The following is a 23069-nucleotide window of genomic DNA, read 5'->3' on the forward strand; positions in this document are numbered from 1 at the left end:
GCTCTTGCCTTTATACAGTCTTACTCCGTCAGGCCCACGTAAGCCTCACGTTATGCAAGGTTTTCCATGCCACATTTCCATTATACAAGTTGAGATTAAAGACATTCCAGAAAGCAAAGTGTTACATCTTTGTTTTATGGCCACCTGCAGTGCTCAGTAGGGGGACTGTGATCACATAGCATCAACACACTTTAGTTTAAAGTACTTGAAGAGGAAAACCAGGGAAACTCCAATTCAACAAATAGTCTGCCCTAGTCATGGTGCTAAGCGGTTGAAGTGGGTGAGGTGCTCCACCAGTGTTCCCTCGTAAAGCTCACCCCAGTCAACTAGATTTGTCTGCTGACATCCTTTTGTCAGGATGACATTTTTGCACAATGCATAAAAGACAGGCCAGAGCCAGGGTGAAGAGGAAGGGATGGGGTGGGTGCGCACTTGTGTGGCCTGGCAGAGACAACCAGCTGGAGATGTGGCCAGGCAGCAGGAGGCTGCTGAGACAGGCTGTTCACATGAGAAAAGAGACCCATAATTATGGCAACAAAGGCATCAAAACCAGAGGGCAGGGGCACCTCCTGGCTCCTCCAATCCCAATCACAAGAAATATGTCTGTGGAATAAACCCAAGTAAAAACAAACAGGCCCTGAGAGACAAAAACAGCTGTGCCCTGACCAGGTAGCTGAATTGGTTGGACCATTGTCCTGATATTCCAGGATTGCAAGTTTGATCCCCAGCCAGGGCACAAATAAGAATCAACCAACGAATGCATAAATGAGTGGAACAACAAACTGATGTGTCTGTCTGTCTGTCTGTCTGTCTGTCTCTCTCCCTTTCTCTAAAAAAATCAATAAAAATATATTTTTTTACAAATGTACTGGCTTTAAAAAGCACAGAGTTATTCTCTTACAGTTCCAGATTCTAGAAGTATAAAATCGGTTTCACTGAATTAAACACAGGACTGGTTCCTTCCAAAGGCTCTGAGGAGAAATTCTTTTCCTTGCCCTTCTCAGCTTCTGGTGGCTACTGGCATTCCTTGACTTGCAGCGCCTTCCTCCATCTTCAAAGTTCACCACTCCAACTGCTGCTTCTGTCATTGCCTTCTCTGTCTCCTTCTGCATCCCTCTCACAAGGACTATTGTGATGTTGGGCCCACCAGACAATCCAGGATAGTCTACCCATCGTAAGCTCTTAATCACAGCTACAAAGTCCCTATTGCCATATAAGGCAGCATTCGTAGGTTTTGGGGATTAAGATGTGGGTATATTATGGGGGCATACTACGATTTAGGCTTAACAGCTAACACCTAAGGGGTGGTCATTTGTTCAGGGGGTAAGATGGAAATAAATCATTTTCAAGGTTAAAAAGCTAATTAAAAGTCCACAATAGCCTGGAAATTGTTGAGAGAGAAAATGCTCTCTAAGCATCAGCCTGGTCAGGGCATCGGTTCGCCCAGGGGAGTCTCAGCAGTGAGGGAGGCTTGCATTGCTTTGGAGAAGCTGCCCTGTGGGGCAGAGTTTCATATATGCTTAAGTAGTAACACTGATGTTCGTTCTTTCCTTTTTGCAGCAAACACTGGCTGAGGGCCCACTCTTTGACAGGTATAGGGAACTGTTCCGTGTGGTATGGCAAATGTAGCCCAGTCCCTGATTTGGAAAACTGATGGGGAGCAAGTCGACACACAGGACCTAAACCAACGGACTAGTTTCCCTGTGGGGAATCAGGCCTGCATTGTACTTATGCTGCTGTGAGGCTTGCTTTTTGCTAAAACTCCTTCACCCTGGATTGAGGCAGCAAATGTTTACTGCATATCTTTAAAGCGGCTTCCTAAAGTCTGTGCTAAGCCTCCCAAGTATGGAGTGTAACCAGTTTAACCACTTCTCCCCTTGCATCTGAAACATCCTTCTCTTTGAAGTAATTAGCAACGTTCTTTCCTTTGTTACCTGTAGAAGGTAATCACCTACGCGAACCTGTGCATAGTAAATGAGGACCCTCCTTGATGTAATATACCTGGAAAAGCAATAAAAACCTGTCCAGGCAGGGGTCAGGGCGCTATGCCATACCTTTTTCTCCACAGGACTTCTGTAGTCCGTGTGAATTTGTTCATCACATGGACCCGCAGGCCGGAGTCCACATCAGTCAGGCCCTGTTACCAAGGTGGGCATTAAGAGGGTGAAAGGTGCTCATGGTAAAGTTCTGGGGATGAGTAGAAGATAAGCCAAAATCCAGGCAGCACACGAGTATGTGAGGAACACATACAGTGTGTAGGAAGCACATTCCTGCACTCTCAAAATTACTGGGAGCTCCAGATAAATGCCGGCCTTTTATCCTGATCTAAGATTAATAAAGGAGGATGTGCCATCTGCCTCTCTAGTAACAGGGAAGGATTTGCAGGGAAAATGAGAAGGGAGGATGGAGGGGAGAGGCAAACTACTAAGAAAGCCACAAGAAAGGGAGAAGTAACTTTGGATTTTAAACAGAAAAATAAAGACTTTTAATTGAATCAAAGAAAATGACGTTCATTCATTCATTCATTCATGTAATAAATGTTTATTCAGCATCTACCAATTGCCAGGCACTATTCTACCTGTGATACAGCAGGAGTTAAACTAGAGAAAGCAAGTCCTGTCCTCATGGAGCTTACATTATACTGGACAAAGAGGGAGAGTGAACAAGTAGATAAGATACGTATGTCATCTGGTGATACGTCTTACAGAGCCAAACAAAGTAAGGAAGCGGCATACAGTACTGAAGTAAAGGGCTGTTCCTCTCTTTAGTGTTTACAGGGCTGCTATCACATGCCAGGCAGTGTGCTGAATGCTGCAGGACAGAGGTGAGGTCGTCCTTTCCTGACAGTCACTGCGCCAACCCTGGAGGAAACCAGGTCTCTGCCCTATAACAGAACTGCCAGGCAAATGTGAGAATCAGTTCTTTAATGACTGAATATTCAAGATGCATAATTACAAACTGAAGTAAAAGCTATGATTAAAATGTGATGTGTACATCTATTTAAATTGGGGGACAGGAGAGCATGCATGTCTGAGGAAGGACTATTTGAGCTGAGAACCAACAACTGTGTAAGAGTGAAAGATAAAAACATTTGTTAGAAACTATTATAACTAGAACAGCATGGTATTGCCACAGGGCTTGAGCAACTAGATCAGTGTAAGACAGCTGAGCGGCCAGGCCCAGGTAGATATGAAAACTGATATATGACAGGGAGGACAATGCAGGTTGGTGGCCAGGGATGAGAGATGCAATAAATGTTACCAAGATGACACATTATCCATGTGGAAAAACTAAACTGGATCCCTGCTTCACATCAAACACAAAAATCAGTTTTAGGTGGTAGACTTAAATGTGAAAGGAAAAACTTTAAATCTTGTCAGAGAAAATATAAAATCTCTTTGTAACATTGGGTAGAAATAGGCAAGTCACAAAAAGCACTAACCACTAAAGTAAAACACTGAACAACGGTGTGAGGCTTGCCTAAAGGAGTGGGGGGTGCAGGGTGGAGGGGAGGAAAGGGGAAAAATTGGGAAAACCGTAATAGCGTAATCGATAAAATATAATTAAAAAACATTTGACCACATTGCAATGACAAACTTCCACTCATCAAAATACATCCAGTTACAGAGAAGAAGAGGGAAGAGCGAAGAGACAAAAAAGAAAATGAAAGGTAAAATAAGTTGCAAACTGGGAGAGAACATTTGTAACTCATAACTAGCAAAGAAGTGGCCTCTAAAAAATGTAAGACTCTTTAAAATCAGTAAGCAAATATAGCTCAGTAGAAACATGGGCAAAAATCATGAGCAGACTTTTTTTTTTTCCCAGAAAAAGAAACTCCATGGGAAATAAGCATATGAAAGATACTCAGCCTCCTTAGGCATTGAAATTAGGTCTACAGGCCATCACTTCACCTGATTATATTGCCAAAAATTAAGACAGCTGACAATAATATCCTGGCGCCTACAGGTGTCCCTTACACCTGGGCCTGTGGTGGTGTGTTTGGGGATGGGGGCGGTTAATGGGATAGGAATCTATTGCTTGGCTTCTCTTTCACTCAGGACCAGGAGGCAGGGATTTACCTTTGCTACTGGCAATGGGAGAACTGATGGGGAGGAGGGTCAGCAAGATTCTCAGATATACTGTGAAGAACCCCCATAGCCGTCATGCCTGCCATTCTGCCTCCCATTGGTCTAGTGTTGGGTACCTGTCATCTCTCCCAATAATAAATGAATGAAAGAGCGCTTTGAGTGAATGACTTTTTTAACTAAATCTCACCCCCAACCCCATCCCTGCAAACACCTCGCTCTGGACCAGGCTCAGAGTTGGAGCTCGTTATGTATGTCGAATGGATAGACAGATGGATTGATGGATAAGACAGATTTGACAGACAGACAGTCATGGGCTTATAATTGGCCTAACTTCCCATTTCCTTTACCAGCATCCCCTCCCTCCAGCCTGGCCACAATTTAAACCCGCTGAGGACAGGTAGCTCTCCATCGGGGCAGCTCAGCGTGTTCAGGGAGAGGACTGGGATAGAGAGGGGGTCACAGAACAAGTAAGGCGTGTTTCACTAGGAGCCAGGAAGCCCCGTCATGGGAGCTCCTGGATTCTGCACGGGCCTGGGCCAGGGAAGGAGCAGAGTCAGAGTCACGCGGGAAAGAACCTTCCAACGCCGGCCCCTCGGGATGGGGGTAGGGGTCGGGGTCACCGCAGAGGGGGCCTGCCGCGCGCCGCCGCCGGTCTAGACGCGCGTTTTCCGGCCGAGCCCCTCTCCCCAGCCTCGGGCCCCTACCTGTCAGCGAGGCGCTGTAGCCGGTCGGTGGAGCTTCGGGTCGACGCCCCGAGTCAGCGGGCCCGCGGGGTTGGGAGCGGCGCCCCGGCCCTCCAGCAAGCCGCGCGTCAACATGTTCTGCGTCTCACTGCGGGTGGGCTCCCAGGGCAGGGTGGCCCGTGGGGAGAGGCCGAAGTCGCGGAGGCGGGTGGGCGCCGCGGAAAGTCCGACAGGCCCCGGAGTCGGAAGGGTGGGCGGGAGTGGGCCGGGAGGCGGTGTCAGGCGCGGGCAGGACCGCGCGGGTCCGGAGCGGAGGGGAACCGGCGCGGGCTGAGTGGGGGGCACGCAGCGTGGGACCCCGCGCGGGGGGCGGGGGCGGGCGGGGGCGTGGCCCGTGGGGGCGGGGCAACAGGGCGCAGGGCGGGAAAAGAGGGCAGGCGGACTCAGTCCGGAGTCTGGCCGGAGTCTGGCCGAGTCAGCCAAGGCGCGGGGTGGAGTTGGAGGCAAGTGCAGAGGCTGGTGCGGCCGCGGACAGGTGAGTGCTCAGGCTCCTTATAACCCCTTGGAAGTGGTGTGTCCCCAGGCCCCGAAGGTAATAGAGCACCCCCAGGTCATAAATACTCTCCCTACCCCAACACCCAGCCTAAAGTGGATGCTGGGAGTAGTGGCCCCTTCCTCGCCCAGCTCTCAGCCTCAGTCACCTCTGGGACATGCTAAACCCAGTCTCGCTCTCTAGTTCTGTCTTTGGGCACTGGACCTTCATTCCAAATTGTGTGTTAGAAGCAATGTCACCACTCGTTCCACCTCAAGGAGAGGACTCCCAGGGCTTGCCACCCTTGGCTCTAGTGGGGATGGAGGCAGATGGGCAGGAAGGGCCTGGTGACATTAGAACTCCCAGGTCATCCACTTAGCCTGGTTCAGGAAGCCGGAAATAACCCCCCTTGTCTGACCTGCAACTGACCCATTCCTACTGGGTCCCCCAAACACTTAGCCTGCTTTCTCTTTTAGTACCTTTCCCTCTCCCAGTTTCTTTCAGGCACAACCCAGCTTTTGAGCCTTGGGTGTGGAGGAGGTTCCTCTGTGGCTGAGAACTGTCTTGCCCAGGGCAGGCAGGACCAGAGGTGACCTGCTCACATTGTGTCTGGCTAGGACCCGTCCCTGCTCCTTGCCATCTCTGTCATTGGGGTTACGATACTTCTCTTCGCCCTGAAGAACATGAACTCACGGAGGAGACATCTTATCACCCTACAGAACCCTGAAATGAAGTACCCACTGCCCCTGATTGAGAAAGAGGTAATGAGTCAGGCCACTGTCAGCAGGTGAAAGAGAGGAGGCCAAGAGTGGTGGGGATGGTGCTGGCTGGGAAGGCAGGGTGGTGGGACAGGTATTCACGGCCTCCAGTTTGCTCCCCACTGCCTTTGTGTGTGTGTGCATGCTGGGAGAGCCCCAAGGGGAGCTCCTTTCCCGGGCATCTGAGCTGCCCAGCAAGGCTTCTAGGAAGCTGACAGAGCCTGCCTTGTTTTCTGTTTTATTAGCAAATCAGCCACAACACCAGGAGGTTCCGCTTTGGACTGCCCTCACCAGACCACGTTTTAGGGCTTCCTGTAGGTGAGTTGTGTTTGATGTCATTACCAGGACTGGGTGAGGAAACTCAGACTTGGCTGAGGTGTACAAGTTGCCCTGCTACTTTGCCTGAGACGCATGGGCTCAGAGGAGACAGGCTTGGGAACAGTCCATTCCCTTTCTCACTGTTAGATTTGAGCTGACACAGAAGTGACCTTGCAATGAGCATTGAAAAGGAGTGAGTCTAGAATCAAAAGCTCTAAGATCATATCGTAGCCGCCTTGCTAGGCAACCTTAAGCAAGTCCCTCAACCCCACTGAGCCCAAACTATGAAATGAGATTTCCCAGGCCTGCCTGCCTCTTGGTGCGTTGTGAGGATAAAGTGACTGACAGATGTCAAAATTCAGAAACTGCAAAGTGCTGTCTGTGCACATGGGACGGATGAAAGACATTGATGTTCCCCTACAGTCAGGAGGGAAGCCCAGGATGTGTGGAGAGGCAGGAGGGAGTCAGCCCCCTCCCCTAACTACCACATGGATTCTCAGCAGGGGCCTCAGACCCATTCAAGGAGGCACTCAGGAGGGCTGTAAATACCAGCCCTAGCAGTCCTAGAGTTCTGAGTCACCCCGATTTTAGTCTGTAACACCACCAGATGGCTGAGTCAGTCTCACTGAGGTGGAAAACCTCTGCCAGGTCCACAGCCTAAAAATCCTGAACTCCGTACACACTGCTAGTGCCTGGTGAAGATCCTCATTCATGGGCTGTGTACATAGGGCAAAACCTTGACCTCACCTCCAGCAAGTGTTAACATGACCCCTTAGGCAGCCACCCTGGCTCCTCAGCCTCTGCTGTGTCCTGTCTCCTTCTTCATCCATGACAGCTCAGTGTTGGCCTGACTTCTAGCCCCCTGTCTGACCTGCTGGCAAGAGGGCTAAACGAGTAAAAAAACTTTGAGAAATAGCATATCTGAGAATCTGTCATGACTCACTCTCTTCTCATCCCTGGTGTAGGCAGTGCAAAGTTAGTGGGACAAGGTGATTTAGAAGCTTCTGGGAGAGTCTGCTATGAGCCCTGAGAGACTGCTGATGCTTCCCACCTCGGCTGAAATGAAAGTGGTTAGAGACGGGGCCTGCGGGATCAACCTGGGGTGGGCAGCCCCATTTTTTCTGAGGGTGCTGCCAGGCCAGGCCCAGGCTGGCTGCAACTGAAAGAGCCTTTTAAAAGTTTCCAGTTTCAGAGTAGTTCTCAGAAGGAAGCTGCCTCAGGCTTTTGTTGCCGGGTATCCCTGGTTCCCAGCCAGGCCATAGTCAGAGTCTTTGAGCCTGTCCTTTCTTTTTTTTTTTTTTAAGTTTCTTTTAGGTTTTAAGATTTTATTTATTTATTTTTAGAGAGGGAAGGGAGAGAGAAAGAGAGAGAGAGAGAAACATCAATGTGCGGTTGCTGGGGGCCAGGGCCTGCAACCCAGGCATGTGCCCTGACTGGGAGTCAAACCTGCAATGCTTTGGTTCATAGCCTGCGCTCAGTCCACTGAGCTATGCCAGCCAGGGCTAAGCCTGTCCTTTCTTAACCCCAAGAGTTTGTGCCTCAGGCCTCCTCAAAGATGTTGGTTCGTGTTCCTGAAGCGACTGGAAGGACTGACCCAGCATTCCTTCTCTTCTTTTCCTCCTTCTCCCCTCTCTGTCTCTCTCCAGGTTTCCACTTCTGTCTCCTGTGTATATAGTTTCTACTCCCTCAGACACTCTGGCACAGAGCTTCCTCTTGCCTCTGTCTCTCAGCATCTCTTTAGTGCAGCTTCTGCCCTCACTACTAATCGCCTTAGTCACTGAAGTCTCCCGTGGTAGATCCAGCAGAAGTCGGAACAGCCCAGTGCATCATATGCCACTGGGATGCAGTTATGATCCACAGGTTTCTGGCCACAGCTGGTCCAGTCATCTCTGCCCTGGATGGTCAGAATTACAGGGTTCAAAACTTCATTGCTGCCTCTTAGCAGAGCTATCGCACAGGAAGACACAATGGTCTTTCTAGAACTCCTGGTTTGTGGGCATCCAAATCCTGAGGCCCTACATACCTGTGAGCTCTGGTGTTCTCTGTGCCAGGCAACAGGCTACAGATGAGGGGGGCATGATTTACTCACTGACTCCGATGTATCCAGTTAAAGAAGAAATCACTTTGTGAAGGCAACATATTCTGCTTGAAAAGGGAAATTCCCCTTTCTGTTATTTTTAATACTCAGCCTCCAACAGTGAGCTCTTCCTGGTCCACAGAGTACTCTGACACAGTAAGCCCCGACAGCGGTTTCCTGTACGTGAGGCTTACAATGACACTGTAATGGAGGTGGGGCAGGCATAGCACCCCCATTCATGCAGAGAGATGAAGTGACTTGCCCAGGGTCGCACAGAGTGACAAGGACAGGCCTAAGATTCAAACATCTGAATCTGGGCTTCTCTACATGGCCCTCCTCCCGTGTACCCTGCCACACTATGCACCCCCTTTCCTGAAGTTCAGTTCTTTGGGGGAGTCCTGAGTCCTACTTAGGTCAGCCATGCTGACTTGACATTTGATGCCTTTCCTGTAGGTAACTATGTCCATCTCTTGGCCAACATTGATGGTGTTCCGGTGACCAGGGCATACACACCTGTGTCCAGTGATGATGATCAAGGCTTTGCGGACCTAATTATAAAGGTGAACAATGCCGCCCCTTGTCCAGCTGTCTCACCCTCACAAGCCTATTAAGGGTGGTGGGGTGGAAAAGGGACATGTGCCCTAGACATGTCATTTAACAGTGTAGCTGTTGACCTGGTGAAATCTTCAGGAGTAGCTTGTAGCGACTGTGAGTACAGAGGATTTTCTCCACATGGTTCTCAATGGCAAATGCGTCCCTGAGTTGTGCGCGGTTGTGGCCTCAGGTCTCAGGCTGAGAAAGCCATGCTGCCTTATTTTTCAGATCTACTTCAAAAATGTACACCCTAATTATCCAGATGGAGGGAAGATGACCCAGTACTTGGACAACATGAAAATCGGGGACACCATTCTTTTCCGAGGGCCAACTGGGCGCCTCTTCTATCATGGGCCAGGTACTGGGGGTTCATACTGGGCCTCCCACTGGGAGGAAGATCTCCTGCAGGGGTTCCATTGTCCTAGAAAACTCCTCAGATGTGAGGCACATGGTCTCGCCCTTAAAGTTGTCACACATTCATTCACATACTCATTTCATGAGACTGTTAGCACCGTTGAGGTAGGGGCATGATTTGGTGTTTCCTCATCACCTGACACATAAAATGTAACCCACTAATGCTGAAAAACAGACAGATGGAGTCTAGACTCCTTCATTCACTCACATGGTCATCACTTACTCGCTGCTGTGGGTGACAGTGCTCTGTGAGGTTCCCTAGTCGCTTCAGCATAACCTCCCTCGTCCCTCAGAAGAAATGATCCGGTGATCCCCACCGAGGCCCAGCCACTACGCCCACTCTGTGCACCGGGGCTGGCCGAGGAGGTCACCCTGGCTGGCTCCTCTGGCTTAAAATGGTGCAGCCACTTCCTTAGGTGGACTGGCCTCCTGGAAGTCCTGAGGAAAGTCAGTGACCTTTTGCAGGCTCTCAGGCAAGAACTCCGGAAGTCAGAAGTATCCTCTGTGCTTTCAGGGAAGTTTTCAGTCAAGGAGCAAAAAACAAGTAAGCCTGAAGAAAAACTGGCCAGTCAACTGGGAATGATCGCAGGGGGCACAGGTAAGCGGCTTCTGGGGGCTTCATCCCGAGGTGAGCCCTGAGACCTCTCTGACTTTAGAGTTGCTTGATCCTAGAAGGGGTGATGTTTGAGAGTCACTAGCCTGGCTGTTTTAGATGGGAATGCAGGGTCAGTGAGAGGCCTTGAAACTGACCCTGTGTGCACTACTCCCCTCCCCCAACACGGCGGCTGCCGGCGGGGGGGGGGGGCCCCCTCCGGGAGCCTCTAACGTCAGGCTGGGGACACGGAAGAGGCTGCAGGCAGGCTGCGCAGGCCCACACGTGGTCCCCCAAGGACTCCTGGGTCCAGCTGAAGCCTGACTCCCATCTTTTGAAAATGAATGCCTGAAAGAAGAAAACAAACATGTAAGGAGACCTACAACTTGCCAGGCACCATAATAGGCACCTTTAAAACTATCACATTTACTCATCATTAATTCTGTTTTACAAGTGAGGGCCTTGAAGAGCTCAGACTGGCCCTTGAATCACCCCAGTTAGTGAGGGAGCTGGGAGTGAAACCCAGTTCCAAAGAAAGCTAGTGCTCCTTCCATCTTGCCATCTGAAAATGAGAAAGGGCTTTTCATTTGTTGTTGCATTAGAAGGGAAAATGAAGGGCTGTTCCCCACTTTTGGTTTTGGGGGACAGACGTGAGAAAAGTAGAGCTAGGGTCAAGCTGCTGCAGAGCAGGGACTGGGCCTCGAGAGGGAGACCTGGCCTGCCCGTACACCGTGTTCCAGGGATCACGCCCATGCTGCAGCTCATTCGCCACATCACCAAGAACCCCCAAGACAGGACCACGATATCCCTCATCTTTGCCAACCAGGTCGGTTCCGCTGAGTCAGCCCTGAGCTCGCAGGGGTGGGATGGGTGGAATGTTCCCGGAGCAGGGCTCTGCATTCACTTCTCCCCCGACCGGCTGCCTGAGCCCCTGCTGCCTGAGTGCCTGTGGCTGTGGGAGGGCTGGTGAGAAGCCCAGCCTGGCCCTGTTGTTCCTTCTTTTTTTTTTTTTCTTCTAACTTTTCTGTCTCCCCAGTCAACCCGAAGCACCATGCTTTCCTTCCTTCCTCAATACACAGTTCTGCCCATCTGAGTAAAACATCATAGCAGCCTTCAACGTGAATTTTGGAAAATACAGAAACATACAAATATTTTACTTGTTTTTGTCCTTTTTCTCTGCACGCTATGTACTTACAATTACATACATATAGATTTGGGTTTTTTTAGTCAACATTACCATACAGACATTTTCTTTTCATTAAAACTATAAATATTTTCTCCAGAGCCTATATCAAGTTGCACCATAATTTACTAAATCTTCTACATTCAGATTGTTTTTAGTTATAAATGATAGTAGTGAATAATTGTGCCTAGACTTGGTCATTACAGATTATTTTCTTAAACAGAATCCCAGATGTGGAATTATTAGGACAAGGGTTATAAAGGGTTCTAAGACCCAGGTCTTCTGCGCAGCATCACCAAGCCTGTGGCAGGGTTCCTTTAGCTCTGGCTGCCTTTGCCCTGAATGAGGCCCCAGCCTGTTTCTCTCTTTAGCTCTCCAGTGCTGAGTTATTTTACATATATATATTTATAAATATTTATACACATACATACACATATACACACACACATATATTTACTGCCTTAGCCCCTTGCACTCCCTGCAGAAGATCCTGGGCCCACACTAAGCTTGTGCCCGTTGGGTTTGCTGTGCCTGGTGTCAGTGTGGATGTTGGAGGTGGGGCTGGGACCTCTGAGTGAAGCCACCTCACTCCTGCTGAGCCACGGCCTTCCAGCTGGAGGGCAGTCACCCAGCTCCCCCACTCACAAGGGAGGGTTTGATGCACAGGAGTGCAGGCAGAACACCCATTTGCCCCAGGAGTCTGCGGGCAGCACTCAAACTAGAGTAGGGGTAGCTTGGCCAGGAAGGTGCTAACCCGTGAGCTCAGCCTAGGGAAAAGTGGGAAGTCCCTGGAGGGGCTTTGCTCATGCCACTTTATTTCTAGACAGAGGAAGACATCTTGGTGAGAAAGGAGCTTGAAGAAGTTGCCAGAACTCACCCAGATCAGTTCCACCTATGGTACACCCTGGACAGGCCTCCTGTTGGTATGGACCCCATTGTCCCCACCGTGAGTCGGTGCCAACCCTTGACCCACCTCAGGAACTAGTAGTCCCTGGGTTGGTTGGTTGGTTTGTTAGGACTGGGCTTGGGGGTTGAGGACTTGGGCTCTGTCTCTCCATGGGAAAGATAGGAATTTGAAGGAGAGAAGATTTGGGATGACCTGCTGATAAAGGCAGTCACAGGCAGGTGTCCAATATCTCAGCAGCACTCCACACTGCATTGCATGTCAGGAGGGACACTGAAGCACTGGGCCACCCTGAACACCCCACCCCTCCACTGCATTCCACGCAGCATTCCACAGAGGCGTCGCATACACTGCATCCAATATAGCCACTGACCCCTCGCCACTCACCTCACCTGGATAGCAGTCCTCACATGCTGAGCCTCAGTCAGCACCCAGCCAGCACTGCACACACCACACCCTACAAGGCCACCACACCCTTCAGGCTGCCTCTCCCACACTGCACAGAGCTGTGTCCACCTTGTCATACAGCTCACTGCCCAGCAGAGGGAGCCGCCCCACGGAGCCAGTCCATAAACTGCAACACACTGCCCTGCAGGGCTCTGGCTCACCGCTTTGATTCACACCTCTCCTGGCACAACGCACCTCACTGTCCTGTTCCCCATCCTCACCAGTGCTCACTGCAGGCAGACTCCAGCCCGGAGCCTCGCACCCTGGGGTCTGGGGTAAATACTGAACAGAGCTGCCTGGCTGCACCCAGTGCTCTACTTTGCAGCTTTCTGCAGAGAACAGTAGCACGAACTTCTGAGTCTTAGACAGCAGCTTCTCCTCCCTTTCCCTGGCTTCAGGGAGGGACAGCAAGAGGCCTGGCATCAGGGACTTGACCTGGCACCTCCACAGCTTTTTTCTGCTTAATCTCAGACTGGAAGTACAGCTCAGGCTTCATTACCGCCGACATGATCAAGGAGCACCTCCCTGCTCCTGGGAAGTCCACGCTCATCCTGGTGTGTGGCCCGCCGCCCCTGATCCAGACCGCCGCTCACCCGAACCTGGAGAAACTGGGTTATACCAAGAACATGATTTTCACCTACTAACACCTTCTTTGCTCTTAGCAGATTTCCCCAGTCCCTTACATCTGTTTCAAAGAGAGTAGCATCACCTCGTTCGAAAGTGCCTCCTCACGTGTTCTTGAGCATGTTGGTGCTCCTCTCTTTGGGGTTGGCCTGAGAAGGGTTTACGGGGCTGGGGGAGAAATGGCATCTGGAGTCTTCTTGCTTAGGGAGGTCCGAAGGAACTCCATTTTAGTATCTTTCCCCTTGGTCTAGTGAAATAAACTTCAGTGCAAAGTGGCTAACCCATGAGGTGTGGCTCTGTGGGGGACCCACTGGGCACCTGGAAGGCCTCGGCCTGCCCTACGTGTGGATCAGCTTGTGTGCGTCGACGGGAGGTCAGAACTGGCCAAAGTGCCAGAGCAGAACTGACCTCACCCCCACCCCCCACGTGCTTCGTTTTTAAGATCAGTTCTATTAGAAGGCTCAGACCCCCCTGTGAGCGCTCTTCCTCCTATGGTGGGAGACCCCCGAAACAGCAGTGGTGTTCAGGGCAGCAGGTGAACCCGCAGGGTAGGTGGGCTCCAGGAGCCCTGACTCCCTGCACTTGGCACACAGATGGAGGTAAGAGGGAGTCTTTCTGCTAGCATCCTCTGAACGCAGGCCCCGTTCTGGTGTGGTGGGGTAGGGGTGGGTACAGACAGATGCTACCGAACTTGCAAATAAATTTATGTTCCAGAAGCTACTCCTCAAATCTTTCATATCTCAGGTGACTTCTCTTGCCATCTGCTGCTCACGGCCAGGAAGATGTGCTCCTGCTCTTTGTCACCTGAGAGGGGGCAGCACCCCTTCTGCACTGAGTTGTGTACAATCCTCATAACAAGCCACACATTTGGTGGAGACTTTGTTCTTCCAGTTATAGATGCAGAGGAAACGGAGCCTCAGAGACAAAGTTATTTTCCCCAGGTCATTCAGCCAGCAGGTGGCAGCGCTGGGCTGCAAACCTGGGTCTGTTTCCAAGTCACTCCTTCCCTTTTCACAAAAGTTAGCTTAGCAGCAGCCTTGCTAAACCTCTGTGTTGCTGGATTTCTTACTCAACACATACAGGGTAAGGGAGAGGGAGGAAGGCACTCTAGAGAACAGGGCGGCCTCACCCAGGGCTGGTGGGGGCGGGGTGCGGGGAGGCAGCCCGTCTCCCTCCTTGCACATGTGCAGTGCATCCTCACGGAATCCCCTACCCAGAGAAAGGTTCTCCGCTGGGCCCTGCACCATGAGTAAGATCCTGCCCTGGCATATTTTTCTTAAACAAATATCAGTGTGCTTGTCTCCTGCTTTAAACCTCTTACTACTTTCACTGGTCCCTTCCTGGCCACCCCGGGTCTCCAGGATACATTCCAGGGCCCTGGTCTACAAGGCCTTTCCTGATCTGGCTCTAGGTGACCGCACCAGGGTTGCCTTCCCTGGGCCTCCCACTCCCCACCTCAGCAGTTTTCAGCCAGAGGGGATCTTGCCCGCCCCAGGGCATATCTGGCCAAGTCTGGAGACATTCGGGGTTGTCACCACTAGAGAAGAGGTGCTTTTGGCACCCAGAGGGAGAGCCCTGGGGTGCTGTGGGCAGCACGGGGGACAGCCCCCAACAACGACGGGGCGGAGGATGGGAAACTCTGCTCTCGTTTCACCGGCTTCCTGGGTGTGTTGAGATCTTCCAAGTCCGTCTGGCACGCCTTTCCCCTCTGGCATGGTTGGGGCCACTTCATCTTTCAAGATTCAAATATCACCTCTACCTTGGGGCCTTTTTGCCCCCTGCCCACTCAGTCCAGTCCTCCATGAAAAATGACAACTAGCTGTTTGAGGCTGTGGAGACTTCTACTGGAGCATCTGTGACATTCGGAACACTCTTATCTGAAACAGACCCGAGTCCCTCACTGGACCATCAGCACCCTTAGGCAAGCACCTCGGCAGTCATGCCTCACCCCTAGCCCTCCTTAGTCCAGCATGGACGGTACTTAACCTGACATAGGAAGGAGTGAGTGGAGGGGAAGTTAGCAGCATGGATCTCCTGAGCCAGGTGAGCCCCAGGAGCCCACCTACAGCACGTGCCTGGTGAGTTGTGTTGAGGGTGGGTGTGGTACGGGAGAAAGATGACACATTACTTCAACGTGAGCTAGTAAGTGCTCAGGCTCAAGGGACACAGGGACCTCCAACAGAAACACCAGTCAGGCTTCCTGAAAGAGGCTGTGTCTGCGCAGGCAGCATTTGGCCCTGTGACCAGGACTGGGAGAAAAGTACACCCCACAGGGAGGGAAAGACACTAGTGCAGGCTCGAGCAGGGCTTCCTGAAGGCTGAAGATTCAAAAGTTCAAAAGGGCCTTGGGTGCTTGCTGATGAAGGCTCTGAACTCTGAGCAGTGGTAAATTCAGGAACCAAGGAGTTCTTAGCCAGGACGGTAATAGGAGTAAAAACGGTGTTTTGGGAAGGTCACTCTGGGGCTGGGGTAGAGAAAGTCTGGAGGGGACCAACCGGAAAAGTAAGGGGCCAAGCAGGAGGCCAGCTGTGAAAATCAGAGGAGAGATGCCAGAGCCATCACAGCGGGAGGAGGGAGGGTGGCCAGTCACTCAGGGGCAAGACCGGCCGGGAGGCCCCTGTGTGTTAGGGGCACAGGCATCTCTCCTCAGGTAGGAGACACCTGAGGTTTACAGGCTTCTCTGGAAGATGGAGAGTTGTTGTGGAAACATCGATTTGAGGTTCCCAAGGGCTTTCCACTGGGGGGAGCTGTTGGATCAGGCGATTGTGTCTGAGGCTGATGAGGGAAGGGCTGGAGGCTGTGCTGTGTCAGCTAGGGCAAGAGCTGGGCGAGGGTGGGGGCCAGGCCCTTGAGTCTGTGTGTGTTGGAGACGTCTGCGCTGGAGGCTGGGAGGCCCAGCAGCACGGAGGACCTGGGGCACGCTGGTTCGGCTCTGCACACCGAGGGTAGACTGAGGGCAGCCAGGGCCGGGGAGGGAGTCCCATTACTCCTTTCCTGTTCTCACCCCAAATACCCTCGTGCAGACCAGACCCCCGTGAGTGGGAACACATGCTTCTGTCTGGAAGCAGCCCAGAGAGGGGGCTCCTATTATCATCTCACCCAGCTCGGCCTCTACAGAATATTCAGAACACTTTCAGAACGTTTTTTCCAGCAGAGCTTTTATGAACTCACAGACCTTCCCCTTTGGTGTGAGAACCTCCCAGCTGTCACCAGGAGCAGCATGAGCCATTGAGTCTGAGCTGACACCTCACTGCCCTCCGTGCACCCGTGGTCTGCAGTCAGGTATAAAAGTACAAAAGATATAAAAGCTGTGGTGAAGAGCACAGCACGGCTGAAAACACAGGGGCGCTGGGGCCACTTCCTGGACATCTGTCCACAGCCCCACTTCCTCCAGTCAGCACGCACGCCCGAGATGCCCCGCCTGCCTCCGTCTGGGCTGTGAAGTGGCTGTGTGCCAGCTCCCCCGTGAAGCAAAGCCTCGGGGCCCCCACACGTGCCTCTCTGGGCGCTCAGCCATGAAGAACTCATCTCCAGTCCTCAGAGTCGGGAGCCGCCAGGCGAGAGTCATTCAGCATCTGGTCCTGGCTCAGCATGGTCTGAAAGGACACAGCCGAAGGCGCAGTTGAACAGGGCCTGGGTCAAAGCCACCCTGCAGCGGCTACACAGGAAGCAGCAGGCACTGAGTGTGGTTCCATCTGATAGCAGCACCCGGTGAGTTCACGGTGTCCCAGGGATTCCATGTATTGGGTCGGAATAGACAGCACTCTCAAGATAGGAAATTGTTCATACCTTAGAGGCAAAGTTGCCATTTCAAGGGCACCAGAAATCTCTTAGAGGTAATAAGGGCAGAGCTGGGTGGACTCATTTAAGTGTGTGAGCCAAGGAAAAAAATGCAATAGAAATGATCCTACTTGGATTCCAGGAGATAGCCTGCTCCCGCTTATGCCCTTGGATACGGCCTTCTAACCATGTCTCAATAGATGGGCAAAGGACAGGGACGGTGGCCTCAGCGGGACAGATGCTGTGGCCAGTGGGCTTATTGATGCAGCAGATCAGAAACTAATGGGCTCTGCAATGCATAGGGCTGCAGAACTGTGAACCCTCCCTGTGGCTGGCCTTTTCCTGCCCGTTCTAGTCTGCCCATGAACCTCGTCAGGAGGGTATCTTTAGCCCCGCTTTACAGATAACCAAGCTGGGGCTCGGAGATAGAATGACTTGCCCAAGGTCCCAGAGCAGGGGCCTGAACCAGGCTGGCCTCACTCCCGGGCTGCTCCTCTCCCCGAGCCCATGCTGCCTCCACAAGGTACAGTTTGTCCCCATCGGGCACACCCGGATGTGCTCACGTGACTTGATATCCATGATGTCAGAGGCATGACAGGAAATAAGTGCATCTCATGGGCAAAGAGGGTAGAAGAGTGTCCACCAGGCCAGAGGTAAGGCCTGGGCACGGGGCTGACTAGGCAGGCGACCCAGAGCTGCTGAGCATCTCGGTTTCCTCACCAGCTCTGAGACTGGGAAGAAGACCTGAGGCCTAGCACATGTGAGCTGGTTTTCACTCAAGGTCCATAACCCTTCCCACTGCCCTGAACAGCTCAAGGCCCAGCAGTAGGCCAGTGGAGAAGGCCTCTGTACCACCTGCTGCTTCAGGCTGGCTCAGGCTCTGGCCCCAGCACCCAGTGCCATTCTCTGTCCTCTCCCAGCAGAGGCATTGATGACACGGGCTCTGGAGTAGGGTCAGGGCTGTCCTAGGCCTTGTACACCACCTCACCAAACTCACGGGGCCTCCCAGCACCTGCTGTGGAGAGAGGGTCAGGGTCCTACCGTGAGGCGGTGGATGTCTTGGGAGAGGAGCCCTATCTGCGTCACAGTGCCTTCCGAAGGTGCCATCTGTAAAATGGGCAGCAGCCCGGTCAGTGCACATGTGCTCCACTCATGGTTCACAGGGACAGCATGCGAGTCCTGCCCCACTCCGGCATGCCTCCTAGGGGTGCAGACAAGGAGTGGGCCAGGCCCTGAGAGTGACAGGTGGGCAGAGCACATGCTGCCTGTCCCCAGGGAGAAGCAGAGCTTCCAGTACCCACACTACCATACACATGCTCTCCTGGGTCCCCACCTTGCCACCAGCTATAAGTGTATCCCAGCTCAGGTACCCCGGCGCAGGGCACAGGCAGGGTCTGTCAGGAACAGCCCTTTAGTGTGTGTTTAATACTCCAGAAGCTGAGATGAAGGACCTCAGGATGCTGAATACACTGACTATTTTGGGCATCAAGAGGTCCCCAGACACTGATGCCCATCTAGGCCCAGGTGCGCATCCTTAGGGAGCTGCTGATAAAGCTTCTTCACTAACAGGACAGCCCTCCCCTCCCTTCACCTTCAGGTAATGCTGGCCCGCTCCTTCTCCCTTAAACTTTTGGACATTGTAAATTTGGAAGCATCCTCTGAGGGCTTCATGTATAACCAACCCCTCATTTTACGGGTGGGAAAATGGGGGCCCACAAAGGGGTAGAGGCCTTGCTTGAGGCTGCACAGAGAATTAGTGATGTTTAGTGACGTAAGTCCATGCAGAGTTGAAAACAGGCACATGCAGAAATACCCTCCATGGGAACAAGGGACAGAGCCTGCCCTATGTGGCTCTCCAACTGCAGTGCCCAGGTGCCAGCCTTGAGGAGCACCTGCCTTACAGTGGCCCCAGGCACTGGCATCAAACACCGGCCGTTCCAGCTGGCGAGCTTATCCATCTCTCACTGGCCAGACTTCAGGAGAGACTAGAGGCCATGGCCAGAGGTGACAGGCAGTTTAAGAAGCAAATCTGAGCATCAACTCCATCTGGGACAGAATCAGAAGTGGGGTCACAAGGCCCCAGGCTTCCAGACAGTCCCGATGAGGCTGTTATGCTTCTGCAGATGAGGCCCTGGGGGACCCAGTGGAGCCAAGAGCTGCCCTGGGGCAAACTGGAATCTCAGAAGCAGGAGCCCAGACCAGCCAGCCGTGTCGCTCACGCAGCGCTTGGCCAGACGAACCCTGTCTGGAAGATGCATTATCAGCCAGCCAGCCTCTAAATCAGGAGGACAGGGCTGCTACAGCGCTGCCAATGCAGACTGACCAACCGACCTCCACAAGGGTTACGGGCTCAGCTAGGTCCATAACGGAAGCTGGAAAAACACATAAAAGAACAGAAAGTCCTTCCAGCAAGGCCACCTTCTTGTCTCCCCACCACCCCTTCACTAGGTGGCTCCCGCCACTGAGAGGAAAACCAGCTTTGAGGGCTGCATGACAGATGTGGCCGACGGTCAGAATGTGCATGGGACACCAGGGAGGTGGAGCCTGAAGCCACAGGACCTCTTCTGAGGGACATGGTCTGGGCGTCCTTCCTTGCCCCACCCCCCACGTCCACAACTCTTGGCAGACCCTGTGTGCACCCGGCTGAGGACCCGGCCGGTGCTGCTGGCTCTCAAGCTGCGCAGGGAGCAGGACGCCTTCTCCAGATGGGCTCAGCTGTCTTCCCCCAGCAAGATTAAAGACATGCTGCGCTGTTTGCTTTCTACATAAATACTGCTTTTATTACTAGAAGGAAGCGACCACCTGTGTCGGAAGGCACAACACAGTTACACTGTCACTGCGGCAGAAAACCCTGCTGCTGTCCCTGTGATCTCAGCCAAGACTCCGTGGCCCGAGGCCTAAGGCACTTGAGATTGGCCCTCAGCTGAAGCACAGCGGGGGGCCTGAGAGCTGAGCCTCTGGGGATTGCCCACGGTCTCTGGACCTGTGTCCAGACTCGCACATTTCCACTGGTGCTGAAGATGGACATAAAGAATCACTAAAAATGTACAAGCATCTTTAAGGGTCTCTCCTCCTGAGTCCACCTTTGGCAGCAGTTCCCAAAGTCTGGCCCCTCAGCAAAGGCGTAACTCCATGCCCTGGCCACCCTCGGGGTTCGGAGAAAGACTGGCCCCAGGGTGCATAGCGGCTGCACTGTCCTCCGAGAGTCATGCACATGTGCAGGGGATGCGATGCAGTTATACGGTGACACACACGGTGTTACTGTGCATTCTCAGGGTGCACAGACAGGATGGGTGACAGGCATCAGCTAATCTGTCCCACCTGGTCCAGTCCATCCACTTCAGGGGCATCGAGTGGGCTAAGGCCCCGGTAGCCACCGTAGACCCTGTCAGGAACGCTGTCGTTGGGCTCCATCGGGCAAATGTAGTCCGTCGATTCATCGAACTTCTTTTTTCTTATGTTTCCAAAATGTGAAAATCCAAGTTTCCTTGGCTAAAACACAGCAAATGCAAGATTATGAGAAGGATACCAAGCTGGTGTGCAGGTATGACTGACAATACAATGCACAGCAGGCCTCGGAGGGAAGAAGGCAGGCCAACTGCTTCCAGAAAAACTCCAACAAAATAGAGCTCCTGTAAGCAGGTTCTGTGCTGGGGGAAGACCAACAGACATGTAATCCTGAACCTGGAGAGCCGCTGCTCGAGACTCTGTTCCCGGAACTCACGCCCTGCGGCCCCAGGAGTGATGTCGGCACTTCCCAGAGGGGTGGGGTGTGCACTGGGAAGCCCAGAGGACCTGCCGCACCACAGTGGCTGGTGCCACACAGGGAGCTCTCCCTTCCTTCCTCTTGCCCTTGTGGAGCCATGTGGGCCAGCCCTGGGTGGCCCTTCTCCTTTCTCCAGCTCCGCCCAGTGGTTTTTCTGCCTGTCTCCCCCGGACACACTTCCTGTCCTTCCCCCCTTGGTGAAGGAGATCTGGGAAGGACATGGCCTGAGGACGATGCGGCTCAGGCAGGTCAGGTGGGCTTTGTGGCGTTCAGAGAGCCCCAGAGAGCGGTGCTGGTACTTAGACAACCTCGGGGCCTCTGGATAGCTATGTGCTGGCCACTCCACAGGGTGACCGGGGCCAGATGCCGAGAGGAACACACCCTGTGTTGGCAGGAAAGCTTTGCCCAAGACACCCCACAGCACTGTGGCATAAAACTGGGCTTGACTGCCCAGAGCCCAGACTTGGGAAAATTCAGCAAGGCAGGCTTGGTGTAGACAAGCTCCTAGCCTCCTGAGAGTAAGTGCTTCCTGAACATGGTGTCTGTGTAAAGAAACTTGCATTTCGTTCCTTGGATTCAAGAGTGGCAGGGAAGTGGACTAATGGAGACTAACAGACAATGAGACTAACAGAGCAGAAGCTGAGACAGCCTCCTGGTCTGGGTGGTACATGCTGGTTTGGCTCTGGGCCTAGCTCAGCTCTGTACCATGTGAGGGCCAGAAGGGAGGCCTCTGTGACCACTGCAGAAAGGGGCCGGCGACTCACCCGCACTTTGGCTGTGGTGGTCAGTGGGGTGTAAGCTGGTGAGGTCATTTTCTCTCGTTTTTCCTGTTCAGCCTCAGGACCAATCAGAGCATTGAATTTGGTAGTTAGGTGGCGTCTGAGAAGCGTCTTTTGTGGTGGGATATTGAGAAGCATAGCCAGGGTGTCGCCCGTGAAGCGTGGCTCCAGGATCTAAGGAGCAACCAGACAAACCATCCAGTGGTGACAGTGGTGGCCCCAGGGGATGACACTAAGAAATGACCCCATGGGCCTGGGAGTGACTCCAGGGCAGGGGCTGAAGCTCACCCACTTGACCTGTGTCCCGCTCCCCTGTCTACCGGGCACAGGGCCTGGCTCTGAGCAGACTGACCATCTCATTTTCACAGACCAGCAAAGAACTGTGACCTCTCAGATAAGGCTGCCTCCCAGGGTCCACTCTGGGTGACTTCCAAGCCACCCCTTCCTCCTTTCCTCGCTGGCTCTGCCACTCGACAGATCCAAGTGATGATAAGGACTGTACCACAGCAAGAGTAAGTTAGGTTTGGGTGGCCTCCCACTCACTTCCCCAGCCCCCACGTTCCCTTGGAGGAGGTGGGGCTGAGGGCTGCCTTTCACGCAACCCCTTTGCCCTGGAATCTTCTGGGTCTGCAGCTAGAAGTCCTTCCAGAAGCTGTCTTGTTTCTATGGGGTATATTAATTCTCACCCACAAGTTATCAAAAACATGTTGAGATTTTGATGTATATAAGGATGAGATTTTGAATTATACAAGGATTTGAGATGAAATATCAATTATTTTTCCTAGGACTTCTGTCTAGCCCATAAGAAAGCAGTTTCTGAACAGCCCAGTTTCACTGAGTCGGGAGACTAGTCCAGAGAGCCACTCACGATGAGACCTCCATGGACACCACTCCCACGGAGGTTGGGTGCATACTCTGCCAGGTCCACGGATCGCAACCACTCCATCACCCTGTGGTTGGACCACTGCACAACTTCTGAAGGAGAAAGGTTACTCTGTGAGGGCAAGAAGAATGAAGAAATTAGGTCTGCTAGACCCCACCATGGTGCTGTGTGGAGCGGCCCCTGGGAATGAGCCTGCCCCGATGCCTCCCCAGAAGATGACTCGCACTCCTAAGTGGCTCAGGTAGCAACAGCAGCGGCCTGAGGGCCTTTCCATTTCCAAGACATAGAGCTCTCATGGAACCTTGCAGGATTTTCTACACTGAGACATCTATTTCAGAACCCGGCTATTCCCTCATTCTCTAGTTAACTTTGGAACCAACAGTCCCAAAAGGCACACAGTCATCCATTCAGTCATTCAACACAATTTCACAGTGCACTGTCAATTATGAGCTGAGTGTTTTGTAGACAGAGAGTCTCCCTGGTATGGCCAAATATTTCAGAGAACACACATTAAGATACTTGTGCCTAAGTGCCCTCAAGTGGCAATGGGTCTTCAAAACGCCCAGCTTGTGCCTGACGTGTAGAAGACATTCAACATGTATTTGTGGAATACGGAAAAAGCAGGTGATGGAGGGTAGAGGGGGAAG

At 52.5% G+C, this 23069-nt stretch overlaps 2 protein-coding genes across 10 annotated transcripts in view; one reads left to right on the forward strand and one right to left on the reverse strand.

The window, feature by feature from the left end:
* Nucleotides 1–5925: 5925 nt before the first annotated feature.
* Nucleotides 5926–13522, forward strand: LOC123821262 (NADH-cytochrome b5 reductase 2). Its single transcript, XM_045842496.1, has 8 exons — nucleotides 5926–6064; nucleotides 6307–6379; nucleotides 8910–9016; nucleotides 9279–9408; nucleotides 9979–10062; nucleotides 10797–10882; nucleotides 12063–12162; nucleotides 13062–13522. Exons 1-8 carry the CDS (start codon nucleotides 5987–5989, stop codon nucleotides 13232–13234), a joined length of 831 nt encoding a protein of 276 aa, XP_045698452.1. The 5' UTR covers nucleotides 5926–5986; the 3' UTR covers nucleotides 13235–13522.
* Nucleotides 13523–16385: 2863 nt separating this feature from the next.
* The window catches only part of PPFIBP2 (PPFIA binding protein 2), a 129347-nt gene continuing 122663 nt past the window's right edge, over nucleotides 16386–23069 (reverse strand). For 4 of the 9 annotated variants that reach the window (XM_045842468.1, XM_045842469.1, XM_045842471.1 and 1 more), the window contains 5 exons: nucleotides 22408–22533; nucleotides 21525–21713; nucleotides 20316–20486; nucleotides 18036–18101; nucleotides 16386–16810 (listed from right to left, as the gene is read on the reverse strand). In XM_045842468.1, the coding sequence (XP_045698424.1) occupies nucleotides 16739–16810; nucleotides 18036–18101; nucleotides 20316–20486; nucleotides 21525–21713; nucleotides 22408–22533 (624 nt within the window). In that variant the 3' untranslated portion in view covers nucleotides 16386–16738. Of the gene's footprint in view, nucleotides 16811–18035; nucleotides 18102–19747; nucleotides 20487–21524; nucleotides 21714–22407; nucleotides 22534–23069 lie in introns of those variants that run through there. The other 5 variants (XM_045842474.1, XM_045842472.1, XM_045842473.1 and 2 more) reach the window with 3 other exon arrangements.

This window comes from Phyllostomus hastatus, unplaced genomic scaffold (genome assembly GCF_019186645.2).
Source record: "Phyllostomus hastatus isolate PE091 unplaced genomic scaffold, TTU_PhHast_1.1 phas_contig_399, whole genome shotgun sequence".
NCBI lineage: Eukaryota > Metazoa > Chordata > Mammalia > Chiroptera > Phyllostomidae > Phyllostomus > Phyllostomus hastatus.